The sequence below is a fragment of the Scophthalmus maximus genome, chromosome 13 (assembly GCF_022379125.1).
Source record: "Scophthalmus maximus strain ysfricsl-2021 chromosome 13, ASM2237912v1, whole genome shotgun sequence".
Taxonomy (NCBI): domain Eukaryota; kingdom Metazoa; phylum Chordata; class Actinopteri; order Pleuronectiformes; family Scophthalmidae; genus Scophthalmus; species Scophthalmus maximus.
Window position 1 is genome coordinate 12,927,689 of NC_061527.1, and position 23,832 is coordinate 12,951,520.

Sequence of the window (23,832 nt, forward strand, 5' to 3'; positions counted from 1 at the left end):
GCAGCTGTTTCTATGATGACATATTTATTGTTCTTTTCAAACCAGCTCAAATGAAGGAATGAATGAAGAGGCGGGTTTATATAATTCATCTCTATCAGCGGCGGATACCTGAAGCAGAGAACACTGCATTGTTGTCTGAATACAACTGAGGTAACGTACAGTATGTAAAACATTTTGTCACCTTTTGATTCAGTCACCGCGTCGCCAGTTGTCGTGCCTCATTTCTATGGAAATCCATGGGTTGTTGACGTCCCGATCTATCGGTGACGTCCATCCTTTCTCAATGTTGTTACAGTGTGCTCAGAGTGTTAAGGCAGAGGAGTCTTTTGCTGACATTTTGGGCACTTCCAATTTTTTTTTCTCAACACCTATCTCATGAAGGATAGCTGGCAGTGCACTGCTCATGCATTACTTTTGCTTTTGTAGTCCTTCCACATCGTCACTCATCCAGTATGCTTAAAGGTGCTCTCCCCTCTGGCAAGCACAGCTATGATGTCAGTTTGGAAGTTAGAAGTCTTTCAAAACTCTTTTTTTTTCCACCCCTGTCTTCCTCTCTGTCTCCCTTTTACTCTTCCTCTGTGTCCCCACGCCGCTCTCTTCCCCTCTCTGGTCCTCGGAGAGCACCTGACTGATGTGTTGCTCCAGGATGAAAAGCGCGGCGGAGCTGAATCGGAAAAGCAAACAACACAAAAATATACATGAGAGGACGGGAAAGACAGTGCTGCTCACACGCACAGCAGAGCTCAACTGGCGAAGCCTGGAGGATTACCAGCAGCGTGACACTGGACACTTCAGGGAAGGCAGCATCTGCTCACGTCCATATTTAATACCGCAAAAAAAAAGAAGAGAAAAAGTACATTGTGTCTCAGGAACCTTCTCATTTTCACTTTATGTAAATACAGTGTCAAATGCAAGCGTGTGAACACATAATCCCTCCTGACTATACATTTCTGCTGTCCAGGTGGCTTTTAAAAGATCCCCCAGCGCCCTGAGGCCTTCACACCGTGACTAAAAGCAATTTTGCACAGGAAAGTTTGATAGACGTGAGGCCTTTTGCCTTTCAAAGCGTCATTTTTACATCTTTTCCACAAAGTTATGTAAGGCGTTCAGTGATGTCCTCTCTCTCTCTCTCTCTTTCTCTCTCTTCCTGTCTGTGTCTGTTCAAAGAAATTCAACAAGGAAAGTGTGTCTGCAGTGGCAGTCAAGTTCAGCCAACACACACACACGCGCACACACACACATGCAGTTGTTTCCTGGCGCACATGCTCTGCTGCTTCTCAGCGGGCAGTCGACCTGTTACACGTCTCAAAACAAAGCGAGGGAGCACTACAGGAGGCAGTCGACAAGGTTACCAGGAGAATGTGTGCTCTGCCTGTCTTCACCCTGCACCCGACTCTTCCACCTACACTGACGACTACATGACGTTGACAGAAAGAGTTTGAAAAGCAGAGTTTCGGTTAGAAGAGGACATTTATTTACAGTATATAAAAATGAGATTTCTCCCCCCCCTGCTGTTTTTGTACTTCAATCATTCACACACATTTATCTCAGCACATTAAATATTAACATAATGGATGGAGGAAAGGCAACCAGGCTCAAGAGGCTGCCCAGTCGGCCCTAAATGGACAGCAAACTGTGACAACTACTTATTATTCCACATTGACTTTAAAATGAGCAATGATTGTATACTTGTTGGCATGTTATTTATGGGCCTCAGAGTGGGTGGCTGATTGGAGGAAAACTGAGACTTTTAAAAGACATGAATTCAAGGTCTTCGACGCACACACACACACGCACACACACGCACACATTCAGGGGCAAAACATATTTTTTGCAATCACGCTTGCAATTTCCAACTTACTAGGAAGGTTAACACACTGTTCAATCCGCCAGTTTTTCTGTCCGTCCGACCACTTTGCCTCCACATTGTTAAAAAAGGTAGACAGGGATCATTTTTGTCACTCGCCTGTGACAAAACCACGCATCTCTGAATAGGTTCATTGGGTTTATTTATCTTAACTTAATCCATCAGGTTATCTAACGAGACAAGGTCAAAACGTGGCATATGGCTGGACCGTGTAGCTGTGGTCAACGTGCAAAACACTACTTTCAGTGTAAAGAGGCCAGAGCGTGCTCAAAATGTTGTTTAATGTTGCTAAATGATGCAATACCCGAACTAGAATATTCATGCCGCCGTCACGTTGTATTTACTTTCTGCCCAATATTAATCTCTTTGCTTCTCTCCTGCTCAATTTGCTCATACAGTATTTTAGTTACAGCCAAATTCCAAACGAAGCTCTTCTCATGGTTTCCTGCTTTTGTTATGAGACAACGGAACAAGTATGAATCAGTGACTAACACGTGGCCCATTAAGACTTCATGTTAGCCAGCAGTCACTTCCAAGCTGCTGCTCTTCCCTGCTTTAATCCCTGATAATGTAACCGCCGCAATGTTGTTTGATAAAATCACATTATACACATATGTGAAAATGGATGTTCTGTAATTTCAGGTGTTTCTACTCTGAAATTGAGAATAGAGAAAATCAGGACCTCATTCACGTCGATGTCCGCTGCTGTGTGGTCAACTGAATGAGATGCACAGAGGTGTGCCTGCGCTCTTATAAAAACTAAATAGACTTCATGACTACAAGATAAAAATACACAGTACTGTGTGTATCTAGATGTGTATGTGATAAGTGTTCTCTCTCTGGCACAACTCATTACATAGCTTTGTATTATGCCCTAAAGTGGCATCTTTCTGGTCTCATATCTTTGATAATATCTTCATTAACACTCCACCCTATCCAGAGCCTTTATGAATCATACTTGGAGTCTCTAGAGTATTAAAAAAGACTCAACACAGCCTAACAACAATTACTCTCATGCTGCCTCATCAAAGCAAAAAAAAAATTACATTTGGAAAGAATAAGATAAAGGACAGACTCCCACAATATAATGTGATTTGGCAACCATTCATGTTACGTCTCGCACACAGAGTTTCCTGCTCTATACATTTGATTTAATAAGTTAATGAATGAGACAGGGCCAGAGGGCAGGGAAACAGGAGCGGTTTAGGAAGATAAAGGAGACTAAAAGGGAAGATAAAGGTTTGGACTTGATGGTCTTAGACCTCCTGAACTGAGTTATGTTCATATTTTAAGATTTGGTGTCTTTAATTCAGTATATGCACAATTGTTTTATTTTTTTTAATTAATTTCTGGGATGTCATTTTATTTCTCTTTTTTGTTATATGTCTGTGAATGTACATGGATGGTTTTTTTAGATAATTTAAATGAAAATGCGCACTGTCGTTAAAAATATTTTAATTAGAGTGTGCCAATATTGTGTATATATATATATACACACACGCATACAAACACACTTTTCCTTTCCATTACACTTATAACCCATTAAAAAGTCAATTTCAATTGGAATTTCTAATTATGTAAAAACCTTCTAAATGTCAACATGCATATAAAGATATAAGGTGCATTCACATTTACATCTTTAAATATAAAATATGTCCCTCTATTACATGGAAGCAGACATTGGTTGTGTGCACCACTATGTGGCGAGGAACTAAAAGCGCCGAAGGATTAACGGCGGCTGCTCTACTACTTCCACTCTTGATAGCATTTTTTTAATCCAGACTAGCGGTCATTACAGGCCGACAGCAGTCTATCGACATGTAGTCAGGGATCGTCTTAGCCTGCAGATTACACCGGGGCTGTGTCTGTTTTCTCTCGCCCCACGTACCTGTAGAGTAGGAGATGTTGGTGAATGACAGCATATTCTAACAGGGCTCTACCAGAGGAATAGATTGCTATGCTGACTAACTGCAAGACAGATGCCGTGAGTGTCTCGCTGCTGAGTGACAGCAAACTGTCAGGGCGTCTGTGTGGCTCTGCTGCCGTCTTTTCAATTCAGATGCTGCCAGTGAGGCAGGGACTCATCCATGCAGTGGCAGTTGAGTGGAAAGGCACCTAGGAGGCATCTTTGGGCTTGTCAGACACGAGAAACCTAATCCAGACGGCCAAAAAATTGGAATGTGAATGAGAAACCCCGAAAATAGCAGCTGTCTCTGCATAATTGGAACAAATGGAAGTTTGATATGCGGCAGAAAATAAAACGAGAAAACAACTGGGAGGTAACGTGACACTGTTTGCTGACAATAAGCTGGTGGGAACTGCGCCACAGCCAGGCTGTTATTTGTAGCCGGGCAGCTTATAGTTTCTGTCAAACTGGTGCTGATCTCAGATCTTGTAGGTCGCAATTATGTGCCCCTGTGCCCCCCTACTGTTCCTCCCCCATCCCTTCCTCTGCCATCCTCCCCTACTCCTTTAAAGCCCCTCTGGTGTAGTATAAGCACCATTTAATTGTGAAGGGCTGAGCCGGGGAAGGAGTAATCAGATGAGAACAGTGGCAGGGGGAATCACATGGATATACATTGGCTAACGGGGGATTAATAATACTGGCGTCTTGATTGAAGTTCAGCTGCTCTCTCTGGCAAATGGAAGGTGGGGAGAGAGAGGGAGAGAAAGGGAGGGAGAGGGGAGCAAAAACGAGAAGAGAGTTGCAAAGACAGAGCATGATGAGGGGTTTTCAGATGAGAGCAGAGAGTAACAAGGAGGAGAGACAGATGGGGAGAGAAGAGGGAAATAGAGAAAGGGAGTTAGAGCAGTGAGAGGGAGTGGGAGGAAGAAAGAGCGAGGATAGGAGGCAGCGCAGCGCAGTGCGCGGGGGGGGGGGGGGGGGGGGGGGGAGAGAGAGGGAGAGAGAGAGGGAGGGAGGGAGAGAGAGAGGGAGATGGAGAGAGAGAGACGAGAAGCCTCCAGTGCTACTGAGCCAGTGATACGCAGGCAGGCAGAGAGAGAAGACGGAGAGTGAGGCCATCGGCATCTCCAAGGCCGGCACAATGAGGGGGTGAGGGGCTCAGGAGCACCACAACGGAGAGGGTAGTGGGAGCACAGGGAGAAGAAGAGGGGGAAAGGCTGGGCGATTAAATCAGAAATAGGGCTCCAGCAGGAAAAGGTGAGTAGATGGGTGGGATCTGAGTCGAGCAGGGAAAAGAACAGATAAAAGTTTTGGAGAAAGAGTAGGATAGGGAGAGGGAAGGTGGAAGGAGACTTAAGGCAGAGTGGATAGAGTCCCTGTTCACGGCAAAGGTAGGAGGAGATTCATGGAAAAAGAGGAGGATGCTCTCTGTGTCTCCTCCTGTTCCTCTTCTGCCTCTTCGTCTTTCTGTGAGACTGCTGGACATCCTCCTCCATCACCATGTTCTCTGACAGCAGGGCTCCGGCGCCTGGGGAGCAGAAAAGCTTCAAGCCACACGCCCCTCACTTCATCCCGTGGCTGCGCAACAGTCTGAAGTCCCACCACAGCAGTGACCTGGGGCTCAACAGGCCGCACAGATCCAACCCCGAGCCCCGCAACAACCTAACCCCGCTGGAGAGAGCCAAAGGGATCGGGTTCTTCTCCTTCCCGGGAAAGGACCGCGGGAAGAAGGGTGACTTACGGTGTAATGGCATGGGGATGACGAGGATGCTGCCAGTGGTGCTGAGGGGGCCCCACATCCTGCCAGGGAGTCTGGGCAAGCAGAGGGAAGAGAGTCCTGTCAGGTGGAACCAGTCTCCGGAGTTAGACGCGGACCACAACGCACAGATCAGCCCAGTGGACGGGCCACGGGGTCCGGTCAACAGCCACACCTCTGCTCAGGACAACCAGACTTTGGCTAGGAGCCACAGTGGTCACCTGAGCCTCCTTCACTCACAGAATGACAGGACTGGCACCTCAGTGAGGAAATACGGGCCACTGGTGGGACCCCCTCCCGTTCCTGCACCGCTCGCAGAGGAGCCAAACTGCACGGTGCCCGTTGTGCTGTGTATGGAGGACAGGAGTGGGAAGGTGTGGGACTACGCCAGCCATACATCCTACTGCCAGACAGACCTCCATTCATCCAGCTGGGTCAGCCCAGACACTCAGGGACTAATAGAGCGGCAGCATGGGTTCAGCTCCAGCTTCAGCTACGTCAAACAACAGAGCAGGGACTCTCAGAGCCAGAGAGACTTGACAGCGCTGAGGGAACCCCCCGTGGAGGGTCTCAACGGGCCCCTGAACGGAGTCATCTTCTCCACCGAGGTTCCCCAGACACGCCTGGGCTGTGCCACGACTCTGCGACGCCCCAGGAAACCGAGACCAAGCTCGGAGCACATTGCGGTCCTGGGCCGGAACCAGACGCTCGTCAAGCAAAGACCAAAGAGTGAAGGGGAATCACAGAGCAAGGAAGCAGGCTGCAGCAGGAAGGCAGTTCGTAATCAGATTAAACGGGTGATGGACAACCTGGAGCAGGTGCTCACAGCGCTGAGGGATGTTCACCAGGAAATGAAAGAGGTAAGGCGACAGAGATCGTGCGGAAGAATGAGAAAGATAAAGCAAGACAAAAGCTACGGTGTCTCATATTCAACCATTTCACCGATCGTCACATTTAACAAAAAACAAATCAGTTCAGAAAAAGGGAGAACAGGAAACAGAAAGGAGAAGTTACTGCATCCTCTCACTTTATTTCCTCATGCAGGAAATGTTCATGCTTATGCTCAGATAAAACCTGGAGGGCTTGTGTCCTTACAGATAACAATGCAGGCTACGAATGCACGTCCTCAGCAGAATTAACATGCATTAAAAAGTCAGCAGCAGGGTTGCACGAATCCAACGCATGCAGTCTGCAAACTGTTTCTCCAACTCTAATCTGTCATCTGTCTCCAAGCCTTCAAATGGCACTCATGCTCGGTCCATTCGTGCATTTTCAAAGAGGTGAATGAGACAGTAGTTTGGCCCCCCTGGCCTGATGCATTCAGAGGACTCTGAGATTACGCTGTGTGACATTAGGCAAAGCTCCCCTCTCTCTGCATCCCCTCTCATCTCTTCCTTCTTATTGACAGATGCTGCCCCAGGCCCAGCTGGATAGCGTCCGATGCTTTTTCATAATCCATTTATGTCCGAGCATCTCCGCCTCGTATTCCTCGTGCAGTAAAAGTGACACGAAAAGTCTCGCCCCTTGCCATTTGATCTCCATCTGCAGGGTAGCAGCTAAGCCCGGGGTTCTAACCTCATCATCCTGGCCGCGAGGTTTTGTGTGACAGTATTAATATAACACTGATGAAAGAGCATATAAGCAACACAAAAAGAAGGGTAGGATGAGAGGGCGCAAACCAGCACTGTGATAGAGAGTCCCAAATTTTCACAACAGAGACGACAGATCAAAGGAGGATAAGGCACCAGAGGAGACTTTGGGCGCATATTTATTTCAAAGCCCCTGTTTTATCATTCTGTTGCATGAGCAGCAGCCCTCTGTTTTTTTTCTAATAATAAATCGCGATAATGAAAACAATTTGGAGGGAGCCTTTAAAATATTTTTGCCTATACGAATATTACAGCAACACTAAAGACCTCTCTCTCTCTCTCTTTCATACACTGTGAGAAAAACAAACACATCACAAAAGCAGGCTCACACGAGAAAATGTCAGTGATCATCTGCTGAGGAATTTTGTCACATCAGCCCCTGCGTTGTGACTCAGGACCTCAGGGAAAACGACAACAGACTCAAACTGAAAGAGTTAGAGGAAACTTTAATGACTGAGCTCTATGAAAAATAACATCATCCCTCAGCACTCATCAGCACTGTGAGAAGACCTGAGGGGTCAAACACGTTGTTTCATAAACACTCTTGGGAGAACAGCAGATGAAAACCATGGGTCCTCTGCTCTTTTATCGCCTCTGATTCCTGACATTAACAAGGCAGCACCTGCCCAGAGTCACCTGATGTGCAGATGTACACGGTACTTCAAAGTAATAGGAAATGTCTCGCCCAAAAAGCTACAACGAACCAGGTCATCTTTTGACATCAGCAAGGATGTTGTTGAACACAGGGAACAAAACAATAATTCATTTGTTCGTGCAGGGGCCGAGGATTTATATGTGCACATTGAGCAGGTGGAGAGATAGGTCAAACATTTTCCCAGTGTAATTTTCTACAATCTCTCTAGCCTTTGTCATTTTGTGTGTGTGTGTGTGCGTGTGCGTGTGCGTGTGCGTGTGTTTGTTTGTGCGTGTGTGTGTGTGTTTTTGTGTGTGTGTGTGTGTGTGTGTGTGTGTTTGTGTGTCCACCCACCTCACTGTGTCTTTGTGTTATGTATATGCATACACTCTTGCTCTGCACACATTTGGATACATGCATCCGGACTTGTGTGCCTGTGTATGATATATTACACAGTGTGCTTATCCAGCCAGAGTTATTAGAAGGGAAACCCACTTGAATTTAGCTTACACATTTCCTGTGCTCTCGTCCTTTTTAGGCTGAGGTAAACATTTTTGCACTAAGTAGTACAGGCTCCCGTGACATAGTTACAGATTGGTGCTATACATCTGGCGAGCGTCCTCTGCCGAAATGCTCTAAATTATAAATGCAGCCCTATGTAGAATGATTTATCACACCAAACTGTATAAGTTCATTTGTATGAAATTTGTTACAACCTAGAGGCCGCTGCATCGTTTGCATCTCCAAATAAAAAATCAAAACACTCTTTGTATTGAAAACACAAAGTTGAAGAATCAACTGAAGATCAACCAACAGAAATTTTCATTATTGCGTGTCAACTGTCATGTCAATGTTCAGCCCTGTACGACAGCGGTGTTCCAGTGTTTTTATGAAGTTGTCTGATCAGTATAAGGGTTAGATTGTCTCTCTAGAGCTTGACCTTGACCTTGACCTTTCAGCATCCAAAAGTTGATCATCTGGAGATAACCTCCCAGCTAATATTACTACCAATTTTGGCAGAAATCCATCCATGCATTGTTGAGTTGTTTTGTACACGTACACACACACACACATACACACACACACACACAGGGGGCGAAAACAATACTTTGCGCAGGTTAATGCTCGAAATCGAAACAGCAGAGGTTGAGATATCCTGACATTCCCTATGTGTCGAGTTCTAGAAATGCTGGCTCCTACATGTCCCATAATGCAACTTAATGATCTGTCCATCATTGTTTGTATGTTCTAGGTGGTACAGCAGATTGACTATCTAACCTCGTCCATTGATCTGAATGAGGAGGAGGAGCAGTCGCGGGGGACTAGAGGAGGCAATAGGGCCGAGCCTCCCAGCGACAGCAGCTCCTGTTCAGGTTCCAGCTCCAGCGAGGTGACACTAGGCAGCAGCCATCAGAGGCCCTCAGAGCCTGAAGGACGGCCAGGAACCACGGACTCCTCCGGCACCCTCAGGAGGGATCGGCACAGCAGGAGCCAATCTCCACCGAGTGTGCAGCTGCACCCGGTGTCCTCTGGGCTTTCCTCCGAGAGGAGTCGAACTCTTCGGTTCAGCTGCAGTCTTGGGTCTTCTCCCAGAAAAGGTGGGCCGCTGGCGTGCAACTATAATCTCCCTTCATCGGGTCCACCTCAACTTCAAAACCTCACCTCCCATGACCTTACACTGCCTCCCCAAAAAAGCCTCCCTGTCCGACCACCCACACCTGGTCTCTCCCCTCTAACAGTCAACCTCCATCCCCCCAAAAGCCCTGTTGCTGGTCCATCCTCCTCCATCAGGGTCAGCCCTGTCTCCCCTCCCTCCCCACTGTCTCCAAAGCCTCACCCACCCCCTGCTCTTAGCCCGTCTGTCATCATCGAGACCAAAGTATGTTCTTATCGGACCCCACAAAGCGACCACCCATCTGCTGGCTTGCTCTCTCCATCATTGACCCAGCCTCCATCTGTCAGCTGCCCACCCACCGACTCAGAAACTCAAACTGTGTCCAGTGCTCATGCAGCTTCACAGGTGCGCACTGCATCTGCAGCCGGAGCTAAACCACCGATAGCACAAGGTCGCAGAGGTCGCAAACCTCCACCTTACCCCCACCACAGACTCTCTGAACACACAAAGAAAGTGAAGGAGAACCGCAAAGCTCCTCCGTATCCGGAGAAAAGAAGGCTGCTCTCGACCACGGTGTGAGACACTGCAGCAGGAGTGGGAGGCTGATCGAACTGAGCCATATTCACAGCACCAGCCACAAGTCCGCGAGAGCGAAGAGTGATTTAAGACTCGCCAAGAGGAAGTGAGACCAAGTTTCCAAGGTGACTGGACATATATGCATCTTGGGGTGAGTATGTCAGGAGGAACAGCTTGGCTCTGCTGATGTCCCTTTCCCCCTCTCACACATCTTTCGAGTACACAGAACATACACAGGGCATCATAACATCTGTCTGGGTTACTGCTCTGGTAACAAGAGCCTCTATGCAGATGCTCACTTTGCACTCCAGCTCTCAGACTGCCCCAGCTTGCACAGTTAACAGGCTAAGGAGAAGGCCTAATTAGATAGAAATGTGAGGGGGATTTGGAATTATTGTATGCTGTCAAGACAAAGTAAGAACTGATGACTATTGTGCACGTCAACCCATGGAGCCAGGCACTTCTACTCACGTGTATCAGTACTGTCCGGGTCAAATAATTGCTGTCAGGAGTTGAGATGGGATAATGAGAACACCTCGGGCTACTGTGGCTCAGTGGTGTGAAAGGGAAACGCAGGGTCAGAGAGGCGAGAGAACTCTCCGTGACAGAAAACTTAGCAAGGCCGGGTTAAGAAGTGAACAGGCCGAGTGGCTCTGTGCTTGACCAGGTCACCGGCCCAGCATCGGGATGTGCGTTGGGGGAGACCAGGGGGCAGCTGGCCAGTCGCCGCGCCCTTCACCGGGCCCCTGGTGTTACAAAAATCCCATCTCGTTTGCTGCTTCTGGCTCGACCGACCGGGCCACGATCTCCATCTGTTCCTCTCCGGATGTCAGGAGATGCAAAGAGAGCGAAGTAGGGGACAGGTGTGCGAGAGAGGAATAAGAGTAAAAAAGGAAAGCTGGAATGCCAGATTAATACAGCACAGCGAATCGATGTCTCGTTCATTTAAGTCATAAGGTTGTCTTGTATCTGAGATGTTACAGAGGTGCATTTCATACCTTCTTTTGTCAGGATGAAGCTTGTGTTATTCCTTATGTTTCTGATTGTAAATGAATCAAAAGAAAAGACCAAAACAATAAATTGTTAGACTATTTCTTATCGTTTTCAGACTTTTGTCTGTAGCACTCAGCCTGGAACCCATTTGTTCCTACTGAAGAAAGAAATCTTTAAAAAAAAAAGCTCATAGATTATATAGTTTTTATTCTTTTTTATTTGTACAGTGATTTCCAAAAGCAGCTCCCCACAGAATATGAATGCAAATGTTAATCAAGCAGGTGTGTTTGTTAGGACTTTTTTTGAACTGTGGATTAATACACATCTGATGCTCTTCTGAGTACATCTGATGTAGCAGGACGATGAATGTAGAACTGACTTAGACAAATCACAGTGCTCATGTTCAAAATGATGTCACCCCTTGCAACAGTGAAGCTCAATGATGAACAAGCTCTATCGGGCACATCAGTAATCAATTCATCGTTAGTTTGGGTATTTTGATGGAATTTGTTGACAGTAAGAGATTTATAGAAACTTTTAGGTTATCATTTCCTTCAATAAGACTGACAGCACTAACATGCTGATGTTAGGGTTAAAAAACACACAGCAAATTAAAACACAGTGGCAAATCATATTGATTTGCACTTCGGGGTCATCGTAGATATTGTTTGTTTAGCAGCTATTCATAAAAAAAAGTTGACCTGATGACGACAGATCACAAGATACATTTGAGGACTTGAGGCGAGAGAGTGAACAAAAAAGGGAAGCCCGAAACATGTTAATGCCACAAAAGGTTATATGCATGTTTTTTTATTAAACTTCCTAAGAATAAAAAAGTTTAGGAACCATTGTACAACAGGAAGAGTCTGGGGATTATCAAAGTCAGTCAGAGCAGCAGGAGTATCTGTAAAATTTCATGTAAATCCATCCAATAGTTTTTACTTTGACCAGCTGTGAACTGCCGGGATGATTCGAAAAATGTTCTGATCACAGCTCTTTAATGCACGTCACTGTAAACTAATCCCGTGCTCTGCATTGAGTGCATATATTTTCCTAACGGTCGAACATTGAGGTGCAACGTTGAAAGTAAACATCTCTCCAGGTACCAGATGGTAAACAGCAGTGATGTTTGTTCAGGGTTTGGACGACAGCACAGAGGCAGCTCTACGTCTCGGAGACAGACCGAACTGCTGGTAAACAAAGAGCTATTGTGCTGCGGAGACTTATTACTCAATGAAACAACCATCTTGAGAACAAAATGTCAAATGTGTTTCCTGGATGCCACAAAACTGGAAATGTGATTATGAAATAGGCGCAGCTTTGCCGAAAGATGCATTAATTACAATCAGGAAGCTGTGGGAGGTTTCTTGCCACAGCTTGCTGTGATCTTAATGAAACTCAGCTTTGTCAAAGTGCTACTATACCCAACAGTTTTTCTTGACAGTAAATTCAGAAGTTTTATAGTTACAGTCGTGGCTCAATTGCATGTAGTCATACAATACATTTTAAACCACCGGTGCCAATTTGAGGACAATCAAAAATACAGATTTTCTCTTGGCTTAATATAAGATGAATAAATCCCTGCTGACTCTATATCTCTATAAGCCCACAAAGATCACCGCTCAATACACTCCCATATGTGCCTCTGGATCACAAACTGTATATGAAAAGCTCTGGATTTAGCAGATCCTGTCCTGCAAAGCCCTTCTCCCCAGAAACTAAGAAGACACAATGGAAAAGCTCTATCTCATGCAAACATTTATCTGAGGACAATATATGTTAATTGAGTACGCTGGCAGAATACTTTTTGAAGCACATTCTCCTTAATGCTCATTTTAATACAAAGCTTCAGATCAAGTTTCATTGGTATTTTGAAAAACTGGCTCTTTAATCGACTTTAATAAGGAGTACATTAGAGCTGGTACTAAACCGTTATAGTTATTTTGGACGAATATGACGGGGACATAAAAATTTACTCCGCCATGTTTGCTGCGACAGTGCCCAGAATATTGATTGCCTCTATGCTGGCACTGAGATTTCTCCTCTCTTTTCATGTTCAGCCATGGTGGTTCTTTCAGATCATGACCGACAAAACAAGACAAAAAAAAAAAGAGAGACTCATCTCCAGAACAGTGACAAGATGTCTTTATTTAAACATACATCACATTCCATCATGAATCAAAAAGTAGAAAAAGAAAATGTGTATTAAACAAGTAACATCTTGTGTTTTTTTTCTTTTGATTCCCCGTCAGGATGTGGATGAGGTCATTTGTGACCTCGGAGGGAAACTGGATGGTGACAAAAGGGACACACAAACATCCCGGCCAAGCATTCGCTCAACTCCAGAGAAAAGGACGAGAGAAAACCGAACTCAGACCAAACAAGGTACGAACTTCAGAAATGAATCCCACCGCAGTCACATCAGCACAATACTCAAATCTGAAATCAATCCCCGGACCTCATCCTGTGGACACTTGTGTGGATGTAAGAGGGTCGGATCAGTGTGAGGAAGATAAAGGTAATCCTTTTCGCTTCACAAGAGCGGGGAGAGGGGAGCGACCAGCGGGACCTGTAATAATGAGGTATTTCTGAAACATTCACGATATCCTCGCTGATCCACACAGGACACTGAGGGATGAAAGCAAAGGTTTTCAAGAACCAAATGTCTGCGCACAAACTATATTTAGCTTTGGTTACATTTCATATAAGGTAACTGAAAGTCTACTAAAATATCCCAAAATTAAAGTCTGCAACTGATTAAAATTAACAAACAATTACATATTCTTGATAATTGTATGAAAGGAAATCATACACACTGTTGATCACTTGTACTCACTTAATTCATAACTTTTTGATACTCGGATCATGTAGAAAATATTACCCTATAAATATCTTAGGACCATGGCAGCGTCAAAGGAGCAATGGTGATCAATAGCATGCCCGATCTCTTGGTTCTTGCACTGAGCTTTTGATCTGATGTGCTGGTTAATAAGACTTGCTGGTGTGTGTATGGACTTGTTGTGTGCAAAAGATTAAAACAACAAAACATCATTCAGGACTTTGAGCGGGGAGAAATTCTAATTCAATTTAATTTCTAAATTAATTGACATGTAAAATCTTTGAGATTTATCCAAAAATACTACAGTGTATTCAGAAACATAATCTCCATTGTGTACCGTATATTGTTCTCTTGATTTCACACAATGAAGTCGCTATCTGCTCAATTACGAGTTGGGGCTTCTGGCCCAGAAACAAGCCGAAAGGAAAAACTTATCACAAATAATACTGATTTGTGATTTAGGGTGATCAAATGTGATGCTTTCAGTTAACTGGAACAGATGAAGATAAACAGACAAGAGTCTGAGGCGTACTTCAACAGCAGCTCAGAGCAGAATGAGATTGAGGAAAATGTAATTGTTTATGTGTGTGCCATGACTATACTGGGGATTACTCACTTTCCTCTCAGGATTACACAAGATGGATAAACCCCCCCCCATGACTCTAAATGTGTTATCTATACTCAACAAACCCCCAGACAACAATCCTCTATACATTCACATACATCCCTGGATCAGGGCAGATTTATTCCCTGTAAATCGAACAGCCTCAGATACTAAGAAACAACTATGGAAGCATTTTATCTTATTTTATCTAGGACATTATGTAAAAAATAAAAAATGAAAATTAGGATACTCAACTTACGCTTCCCTCTTTTATTATTTTTGTCCCAAGTAGCATAGATGTACTTTGGTAAGGTAATACCATGTAAAGTAATGAATGTACTGACACACAAAGTGCTGCAAAGGCAAAATCAGTATCATCCTACTACAAATGTTGGTTCCTTCATCGACTGCCGAGCTGAAACAGAGAGGCCTAACTCTGAGCTCATGAGCTGCTCCGATTGGTCAAAACGTGACCGAAGCCGAGTCACACTTCCCACTGGTTACAGCTCGTCGTGTCGTGTCCGCCCGATGGCGGTCAGCTTGGAGAGTTGAGCGCTGAACTTGCCGTCGTTGTGGGTCACTACAGGTCAGAGGGGAGAGTAAATTGCTGTCACAGACAACATCACTACAAAAATACGGGGACACACATACAGTGTCAGCAGCAACGCAAAGCACCTGAACCCAGTCAGCATTGTCTGGCCGCAGATCTGCAGAGGCAGCAATTTCAGACCTGCTGGTCCAGTCCAACGTGCGCTGCCTGTTGCCAAGTCAAGTAACAGCAGCAGGATGGAGATGAGCAAGGAGAGTAATACAGTGCTGCAGGAACAAGTCCTAAAATCCAAATCCAAGCACTTCTGGTTCCTTCATTACAAAGTTGATGGTTTTTTTACAGTTCGCCTTTACAGCCTCGTTGTGTTTAAACTCGCACTCTTCCAAACGATAACTAACTTTCCAAGAGGAGAAGCTGTTGCAGAAGAGGCAGGTGCATCAAATCCAATTACAAGTTGGCGGAAGCTTAGTGGTAGAGATGACAGTGATGCAGTTTGTTTATAGCCTAACATTAGACTTTTATATCTGGCGATTGCATTTAGGCTTCAAATCATCATAAAAGTGGTGTACGTGTCTTTTGTTTGTCCCTTATTTTCTGCAACAATCTTAAAGCTAATGGAAAAATCCCATTGGCTTTTTTCTTTTTCTTCTTGAGTGAATGAGGCTGATACCAACTTCTGGGCTGGCCTACCAAAATACATCATTCCTGCAGCACTCTATAGCTGCAGCCATTTTTCATTCGTGCCACCTGCAGGCAATGAATGCTACAACTGCATTTTTCTTTTCTTTTTAGAACTGCTGCTGTGTTCATGAGTTTTATGTTTTAGATATTCAACCTGAAAATGTTATTGTTCTGTTCCCTAGGGCATTTTTTCTTTTACATTACTTTGGACAGAAGGGGTGAGGAGACTTAAACAGTTTTTTATTTGTCCAAAGATCACGGAAAAACTGTTGGGGACTCCATCCCAGAGATGGGATTATGCTCAAGTGATATTTGGTGAGTTTTTTTATTCTGTAAGACTCCGCAATGTAGATTTCTCTACTGAAAATTGCAGTTACAGTAAATTGCTGTTCAGTTTGGCTCGTTGCTAATCACAGTCTGGAACTGGAAATGCATTGGGGATTTTCTGAAGATACTGAATAACAAGAAACAATGCTACAGGGACAAATGGCATCCCACTCACTGCTTGAGTATATGCTTGAGACGGAAATCAGCACGGGAGGGAGGGAGGGAGAGAAAGATTTACATTACAAGCAGTGGGAGTTGATCAATTTCTCACCTGTTGAGTCTCTAATGGTGAATTCCTCCGGCTTCAAAGGCACGTCACTCTGTCCCGCCGCTGCCGTCTGCGACTGGAGTCACGTGCAGCAGCAGTGATGAAGAGGAGGATGAGAGGAAAAGGAAGAAGGAGAAAAATAAACAGGATGCGAACAGTGGACGGGGCTGGGAAAGATGAAGGATGTGACGTCAAGGTCAAGAAGATGCTGTGTTGGGGCCGCAGGTGTGTTTGTGTATGGCTGGTTGTTCCTGTCCCAACATTTAGTGATGTTACTTTGTGTGTTTGTTTCCTATTTGCAGGGCACAGAGCCAGAGCGAGAGGCTGAAACATGTGCTCTCACTAATGACAGAGTGTCAGGACTGTCCTTGCCGGGGGAAGGAGGCGTGTCAAGGTGTTCTTCACTTCACCAACAACCACATCAGACACAGACGACAGTCCTCCGCCGAGTGACTGAGCTCAGACACAGTCCAGACATTAACCTTCCATGAAACATTACGTGCAAAGATGCGACAATTCTGAGTCGGACTTCCAGGACAAATAAAGTTTAGATGTCACTTTGAACGTCTGTGTGTGTTGGTTCGTCAAAGTTTGGGAGATCTAGGTCGGCTCAAACGGTCATTAGAACAATGAATCTAAAAATGAACAGGGACATATGGAGCATATAATGGGTTTCCATGGAAACATAAGCATGAGAAGTAGTGATGTTTGGTGAAGCAAAAGACGGGTCTAAAGTGCAAGCGACAGCATGTTTTATTCAACCATGCTCAGGACTTCACGGTGCAGTCTGCTCCGACTCTCAGGTGAAGATTTGAGGTGACGTTTAAAGCTTCAGTGTGTTGGACTGAGCATCGTCAGGCTAAGAGATGACTGGAGAACATACTATCTAAATAATTTGGGGGAATTGAAAATGTTACGATACCGACACTTTATTGACTGTGTGTTTGATAACACTTGGGTAAAATAGCTTATCATTTATTTATTGGCTTCAAATATTAGAACTGACAACTCACACTGGCAATTGTTCTTAAATTTAGAGCTGAAACAATGAATATTTGATCTGCTAAAAAGTTGACAACTGATTGTTACAAGCAACAGGTTGAAAGCATTTCATGACGCCAGCTTCTAAAATGTGAGAGCTCGCTGCTGTTCTCTCTTTTATATCTTCGTAAACTCAATATCTCTGGGTTGTGGACCATTGATCACACTCAAAACAAGAAATCAGTAGACGTGTACTTAGGCTAAGGGAAAGTGCGATGCTTATCTTCCACATTTATACGGATATTTTGTAAAATAAAAAAATAACAAATACTTAATCAGAAAAAATAAACAATACATTAATGATGATGATTAAAAATAACAGTTAGTTGCTGCTGTGCTGAGAGTCCTCCCGATCTCAGTGAGCCTGATGACGCAACGGTCTGGCTCAGCTAATGAACCTTATCAATACATGAATAGTACATGCATTTACATATGCACGTCCAGGAAAGAAGCTGCAAAAGCTGCAATTTACTGTGAGATTATATGTGACACTGATATTTTTGGTCTCAAAAACCAAGACAACAAGGGGGAAGCTGTTTCCCTCAGCTTTCCATCAAGTTAACAAACAAATCTGCCCTGCGTTTTACCCCTTACCCTGACAAATGGATGGCAGAGTTGCCAGCGCATAGGTGGGTGATTTATTAATTGCATTAATTGGCTATGCAAAACTGTTCATCAACAATATTTCTGACATTTGTGCAGACCCTTTAAAATACAGTATGCCCCCTGAAATAATTTGGGCTCAGTATAAGAAGCTTTAATCTCTACACTGACAGAATGCCCCAAGCAGCCAGGTAATATCGTGGAAAAAGTAATTACTGCACTTTGTCTTAGTTAGGAAGTAACGTCCTGTGAGCTTTTTGCTGTCCAACACAAGCTCCAATCATTAAGTGGGAGAAGAGCTGAGGAGCAAAAACACAGGGGAGGGTTCGTCGTGTGTTGCACCGACAGTATTATAACTATATTGTGCAGGTTGGCTTCAAACATCTCACAACACTGAGGACTGTGGATAAACCACTGACTATGTAGTGGGTTTAGGCCAGTGTGAGTCAGAGAACATGACACTTTCTTCAGTTATTTAAAGAGGCAAAGACATGTAAAGGTTTTCTGGTTTTGTTTAAGTTTAGTAAAAATTGACATTTAACTTGTTTTATGATGCAATTGGTCACAGATTCTATGATGTAAGTCACAGATAAATACGTAATGGTGTGGTTACCTTAATTCCTATATTGAATGGTTAGATACTATCTTCTTCTGCCACAGTAGAATCTTTTTTTTTATATATACAGTTACTCAAATAAAGTACACAGCTTCAGAGGTTGAAAGTGGCTGTGGAGAACCACTTGGTATCATAAAAACAAATTATTGTGAACAAAACAAATAATATCTGCATATAACAGTGTTTCTTAATACTTACATATGCATTGGCATATTCAATTTTGGTTCCTTTCAGTTCAGCTTTGAACTGAGTGAAAAACAGGTATGATTTCCCCTGAGGCCTGGAAGAAATGAGAAAGAAATACTTGAAATCTGTTTTTTAAGTATTGCATACATTTCACCCACTTATGAAAGCAGGCATGAATATATTTAAACGATGTTGAAAAATGTGTTGGTTTGTTTCGTCCTTTTATGACATCGATTGTCACAACAAACTAAAATCAAAGAACTAAATTTGGTGTAAACAGACTCTCACAGATTCTCACCGAAGACACTGAACATTAAGGTCACTGAGCTGAAGAGGAGGCTCTGTGTTGGTGTTAGTGTGTGTGTGTTAGTGTGTGTGTGCTCGCGTGTGTGTCTCACCTCCAGATAGAACAGGAAAACAGCGTGTCCTCATCACTCAGGCCCACACTCATGAGCCATTGCTGTTTGGCACAAATACAGAGGAACATTTTTTTTTTCAGATCTGCTGTAATAAAAAATTAATAATACGATGAATCAGTAAGAGAGAGAGTCATGGGGGACAGAGACTCACCTCATTGGTTCCCCCTTGTGAAGCATAAGTGAATGAGCATTCGTAATCCCTCTGCAATAATAGAATATAACATAGGTAGTTAGTGCATAGATCCTGCCAATTACATTCATTTTTAATCAATCACTTACTTTTAAATGCTATGCAATAACACTTTTCATTATTGTGCAAATGATTTGTGCCACACGCACACAGGTGTATCTGAACAGGAAGGAAAAAACTGCTTGTAGTGTGTCGTTATTTGATTATTAAAAATACCTTCACAGTTCATGTTGACAAGTTCTGGAGAAAAGCACAGATGTAATTACTGTCATTATACCACATGCCTGCTGAGATGATTAGTCAATTACCAGACTGAAGGAAAAATAATTGAACAGATACAGTGAAAAAAGGGAAAGCATGGTTACAAGGTTACATTATTGTAATTTTAATGTTAACAGGTTTTGGACTGTCACCTTCGGCTCTGTGGTGTTGTCACATTCTGTACATTCTTTGAAGAGCGATTGATTGAAAAAATATTTGACAGATTAATCGATAATGAAAATGATGTTTGCAACACTAATGTTACTTCTTAACAGTTTCACATCTTGAATATGGTGAATCAACACTTTGGTGCCTAAAACTTTTGCTTTTACTGTTCACCTATTAGTCTCATGGGAATATCATATTACTGTACCCTACTGGTGAAAATGAGAAAAATAGCCAAATTGCCATTAATGTGACAAGAATACCACATTCATTTTGTTAGTAACACCTGTGCTCTTCTTCATATGACAAGTCAAAATGTCTGCTGTGAAAAGGGCCTTCAATGTATGGTCTAAAGCTTTAGAAATAATACAAAAACTAAAAAGGAAAAAATTTATGGTAAATAAAAAAGGTAATTTGTCGCTGGCTTTAAACTACATCACATTAAGCCTCTGCTCTCAAAGCGCTCATTTATTAAACCTCAGCCAATGAGCGGAGCCGCGGTGGCAGCGACGTGGCAGCCATCCACTGGCTGTGTCGTCATCACGCCGCGACTACAGCTGAATGTAGTTTTTTCCCCACTTGTGGTTTTAAATGTCAGATATATCACATAAGTGCATTTTTAGTCACATAAATGCGATCCTTTAACAGAGTACAGTTCATAATGTGTTATGTTTTTGTCATTAGTCTTTTAAACACCGGCTAATCAGCAAAAAACGCAGCGAATGCACGGTGAACTGGACCACATTCAAACTCACAGACGACGGTTAATAATCAGATGGAGCATCGCAGCAGGTGTGTGTACGGTGGTGTTTTTAAAAGACGTGAGCAGCTAATGGAGTCAAATAAAGAGGACACGTCCTACAGCCACTCACAATTCCCTCGGCGAACGTGTGCACCACTCCTCCCGGTTTAACGTTGAACTCCACCGTCTTCGTCCGCTCAGGAGACGCCTCGGCCGGCAGGAGCGCGGACACCAACACGGACACAAGCAGGAGCGTCCAGTTGACAACACGGGAGTTAATAACAGACGCCATCTCTTCCCTCCCTGCTCCGCTGTGCGGTTTGAAGTGTTCAGTTCGGTTCCTGGTCGACTGAGAATGTCGTCACCGTCTGCGTCATACGTCAAACCAAACAAAAACGACATATGAACCTCTGAAGAAAATACAAGAATGACGACCTCACAAAAAAATCACCCATATTTAGTGAAGCTTTGTCATGAAATTGTATTTAAATCGAAAATATATGAGAAAATAGTTTGGACTTGATTGTGGCATTACCATTACTGACCACACGATGTCGCCCCCTACAAATCTATAGGCAAGGCAAGTTTATTTGTATAGCACATTTCAACAACAAGGCAATTCAAAGTGCTTTACATAAAACATTAAAAGCATTGGGAAGAAACACACACAATCACATTAAAATACAATGATAAAAAGACAAAATAAAAACATTTTAAAATAGAATTAGACAAGTAATAAAAGTTACAGTGCAGTAAAAGATATCACAGATAGTGTATTTACTATGTATGTTTCTACTTCAAGCAGAAGTAGACATTTACACAGACTACTATCCATCCATCCATTATCAACCATTAAGTGGAGACTCAGTTGACCTACGGTCAATTTCTCCACTTAACCCTAATCCCAATCTGCATGTCTTTGGACTGTGGGAGGAAGTCGGAGTACCCGGAGAGAACCCACAGGTACAGGTTTTCTGTCTATCTATTGTCTGGGTTTGATTATCAGGTAGATTTTGTATTCATAATCACAGCTGGTGATGCAATTGTCACCCGTTAAACATAAACTATAAACCATTTAAAAGCAAAAACCCTATTCAAATAAGGTACATGAAACAAAAGGAATGGATAATGTGACACATTTAATATACAAGTGGATCTAACAGAAATATATGGATACAGTGGTTTGAGGTCATGCTGTATGAGCAGGGCATCAAATGTGCATTAACAGCATATATGGTGAGTTTACTCTACATAAAGAAATGTCTTTATCTGTACTAAAACTGAATCAAGTATGTGTGTGGTGTATGCATCCTGCTGAGACTTACAATGATCATTAGAAGAACATTAAAAGTTTTGCTATGTAAGTAGAGGAAGTTGATTTGACTTAAATGACTGATTGATTGGTTGACTTGATTTGATTAAATATAAGCTACTGTGATTTGAAGAATGGAGAATGATATCTAAATTGAATTTCAATGGTTTTAGCCAAGTACTTTATTACTTTAACCAATTTGTTTTTGTGAAGTGCAATCAAAATACCATGCTTTGTATCCTCTGATGAATGAAATATCCTTGTTAGTAGCCTTGAAGGAATCACTAGCTCTGAGTGCTTGTGCCCTGTAGAACCTATTGTACATGATAAAATAAACCGTGCGTATGAGCATCATCCTCTTATGGAATTTCTCCAAAAGCCATTTGAGCCTGTCCACAAACACGTTTGCTGCACATGTACATTCCTCCTGTTTTCACAGCGGAACAAGATTTTGTGTCACAGGAGACACCAACATGTTTGCTCCTGAATGTCCGCATGCATGTGTCCGTGTGTTTATATATGTATGTGTCTGGAGCCATAAAGCGTCCTCCTCGTGAACCGTAACAGATGTTTGGAGTCCTCCCAACATTGTCGGACACTCATGTGTAAAAACCATGAAACAGTGTGGGCATTTAAACCCAAATTCAGATGTGTTTCAGTTGAATGAACCTGTCTGCCCCCATCACCCCTCTCCTCCCTCTGTTTGCATCCAGAATTCTTCCCTGCCCGATCCCACTTCCCAGCCCAAAGATTACACAATAACAGAATAAATAACAGCCTGCATTCACTAAGACAGCCCGTTGAGTGTATTAATATTGACATTTCAAACAGGGAAACTGTTAAGTCTGTAATGATGTGTAAATGGTGAATCCTCGTCCTGCCCAGGTAAACACTGTTTCCTTTTTCAGGATGTCTGATGTTGAGCTGTGCAATACCCTGGAGGAGAGAACAAATATAATCACTTAATTTCCCATGTGCTCATACAAATAGCTTCTTCTATTTTCCGTAAACAAACAGTTCTCTACAAAGTAAACAGACCATGAACAGAACATTACCATTGAGGTGTCGTCAAATACATTTCTCCAATGATGCAAACTCATATTCCAGACTTTCCTTAAACAACAGGGAGTGTTAAGAAACAACTATTCACTATGTGGTTATGTATATTTATTTATGCCGCAGAATCAGAGTGCTGAACAGCTTCAGTGGAACCAAGTCTGTCTGGGAATAAGAGCTTTCCAATCTGTTTTTTTCAAATCAAATTCAACACTGGAAAATACCTGACTGTTTGGTTAAGTAAAACACAACATCACATCATTGGCTGATTAGTTGACAGATGTTGATTGTTTTGTGATTCATCCGCTAATGGAGCTGATGAGTTCACATTGATGCAAGAGTGTTAAATTAACATCCGGTGGATGTTGATTTATATAAACACTGGCATAATACTGGTTACACTGTCAGAGTGGGATTACATTTTTTCCAACCTGCAGACTCTTTCTGCATGATGAATAAATCATAAATCATTTTACAAATATATGTTGTTTAACTTAAAACTGCACTAATCAACATTTTATTGTAACAATGAATGGACTGTTTGTAATGTGAAAGTCGTCCCATGGCTCAGTGTAGAGCGTCTCCTCATCATCGCTTTACTGCTGTGGTTCACTCAAATTACAGAACGACAAAGTTAGTGACTAGCGTGTGAATGATTTATCAGCCAAAGAGGCTTTTATTTACCTTCGCCAAGGAGGTTATTTTTTCGCCCGTTTCTGATTGTTGGTTTGTTTATTAGCAGGATAATGCAAAACTGATTTCTGCAGAACTTGGTGGAGGAATGGGGAAAGGGAGAACCTGGAAAGAAACCACTACAGTTTGGTCTGGATGCAGATTAAGGGGCAGATACAAGACTTTCTCTTTCACTTTCTTCCATGTTTTGGGTTATCAGTCCACTTCCTTTATTCTTTTATAGTTCTACTACTGGACAATCATGTGTGAGAGCCATCCTTAAGTGGGGAGCAGATGGGATTTT

The 23,832-nt window shown here is 43.1% G+C and overlaps 2 protein-coding genes and 1 long non-coding RNA gene across 3 annotated transcripts; 2 read left to right on the top strand and 1 right to left on the bottom strand.

Moving 5' to 3' along the window:
• Nucleotides 1–4,787: 4,787 nt before the first annotated feature.
• On the top strand, nt 4,788–10,901 carry LOC118318543 (bromodomain-containing protein 4B). The gene is made up of 2 exons (XM_035648321.2): nt 4,788–6,389; nt 9,065–10,901. The coding sequence occupies exons 1-2, from the start codon at nt 5,274–5,276 to the stop codon at nt 10,004–10,006; spliced, it is 2,058 nt and encodes a 685-aa protein (XP_035504214.2). The 5' UTR covers nt 4,788–5,273; the 3' UTR covers nt 10,007–10,901.
• A 2,218-nt stretch (nt 10,902–13,119) lies between these two features.
• mydgf (myeloid-derived growth factor) lies at nt 13,120–20,856 on the bottom strand. Its single transcript, XM_035647853.2, has 6 exons — nt 20,619–20,856; nt 19,282–19,332; nt 19,110–19,171; nt 18,724–18,805; nt 16,269–16,341; nt 13,120–15,019 (listed from the first exon to the last, which is right to left on the bottom strand). The coding sequence occupies exons 1-6, from the start codon at nt 20,778–20,780 to the stop codon at nt 14,940–14,942; spliced, it is 510 nt and encodes a 169-aa protein (XP_035503746.1). The 5' UTR covers nt 20,781–20,856; the 3' UTR covers nt 13,120–14,939.
• On the top strand, nt 14,937–16,829 carry LOC118318324. Its single transcript, XR_004795677.2, has 2 exons — nt 14,937–16,461; nt 16,568–16,829. It is a non-coding gene; the product is annotated as an uncharacterized LOC118318324 (long non-coding RNA).
• Nucleotides 20,857–23,832: the final 2,976 nt, after the last annotated feature.

Bases quoted from the DNA above. Each gene is read 5' to 3' on its own strand.
- mydgf (XM_035647853.2), bottom strand. From the start codon at position 20,780: ATGGCGTCTGTTATTAACTCCCGTGTTGTCAACTGGACGCTCCTGCTT. The intron at 19,333-20,618 runs GTGAGTGGCTGT...CTATTATTGCAG, and splicing joins ACACGTTCGCCGAGGGAATT to AGGGATTACGAATGCTCATT. The intron at 19,172-19,281 runs GTGAGTCTCTGT...TGTGCCAAACAG, and splicing joins CACAAGGGGGAACCAATGAG to CAATGGCTCATGAGTGTGGG.
- LOC118318543 (XM_035648321.2), top strand. From the start codon at position 5,274: ATGTTCTCTGACAGCAGGGCTCCGGCGCCTGGGGAGCAGAAAAGCTTC. The intron at 6,390-9,064 runs GTAAGGCGACAG...TGTATGTTCTAG, and splicing joins TTCACCAGGAAATGAAAGAG to GTGGTACAGCAGATTGACTA.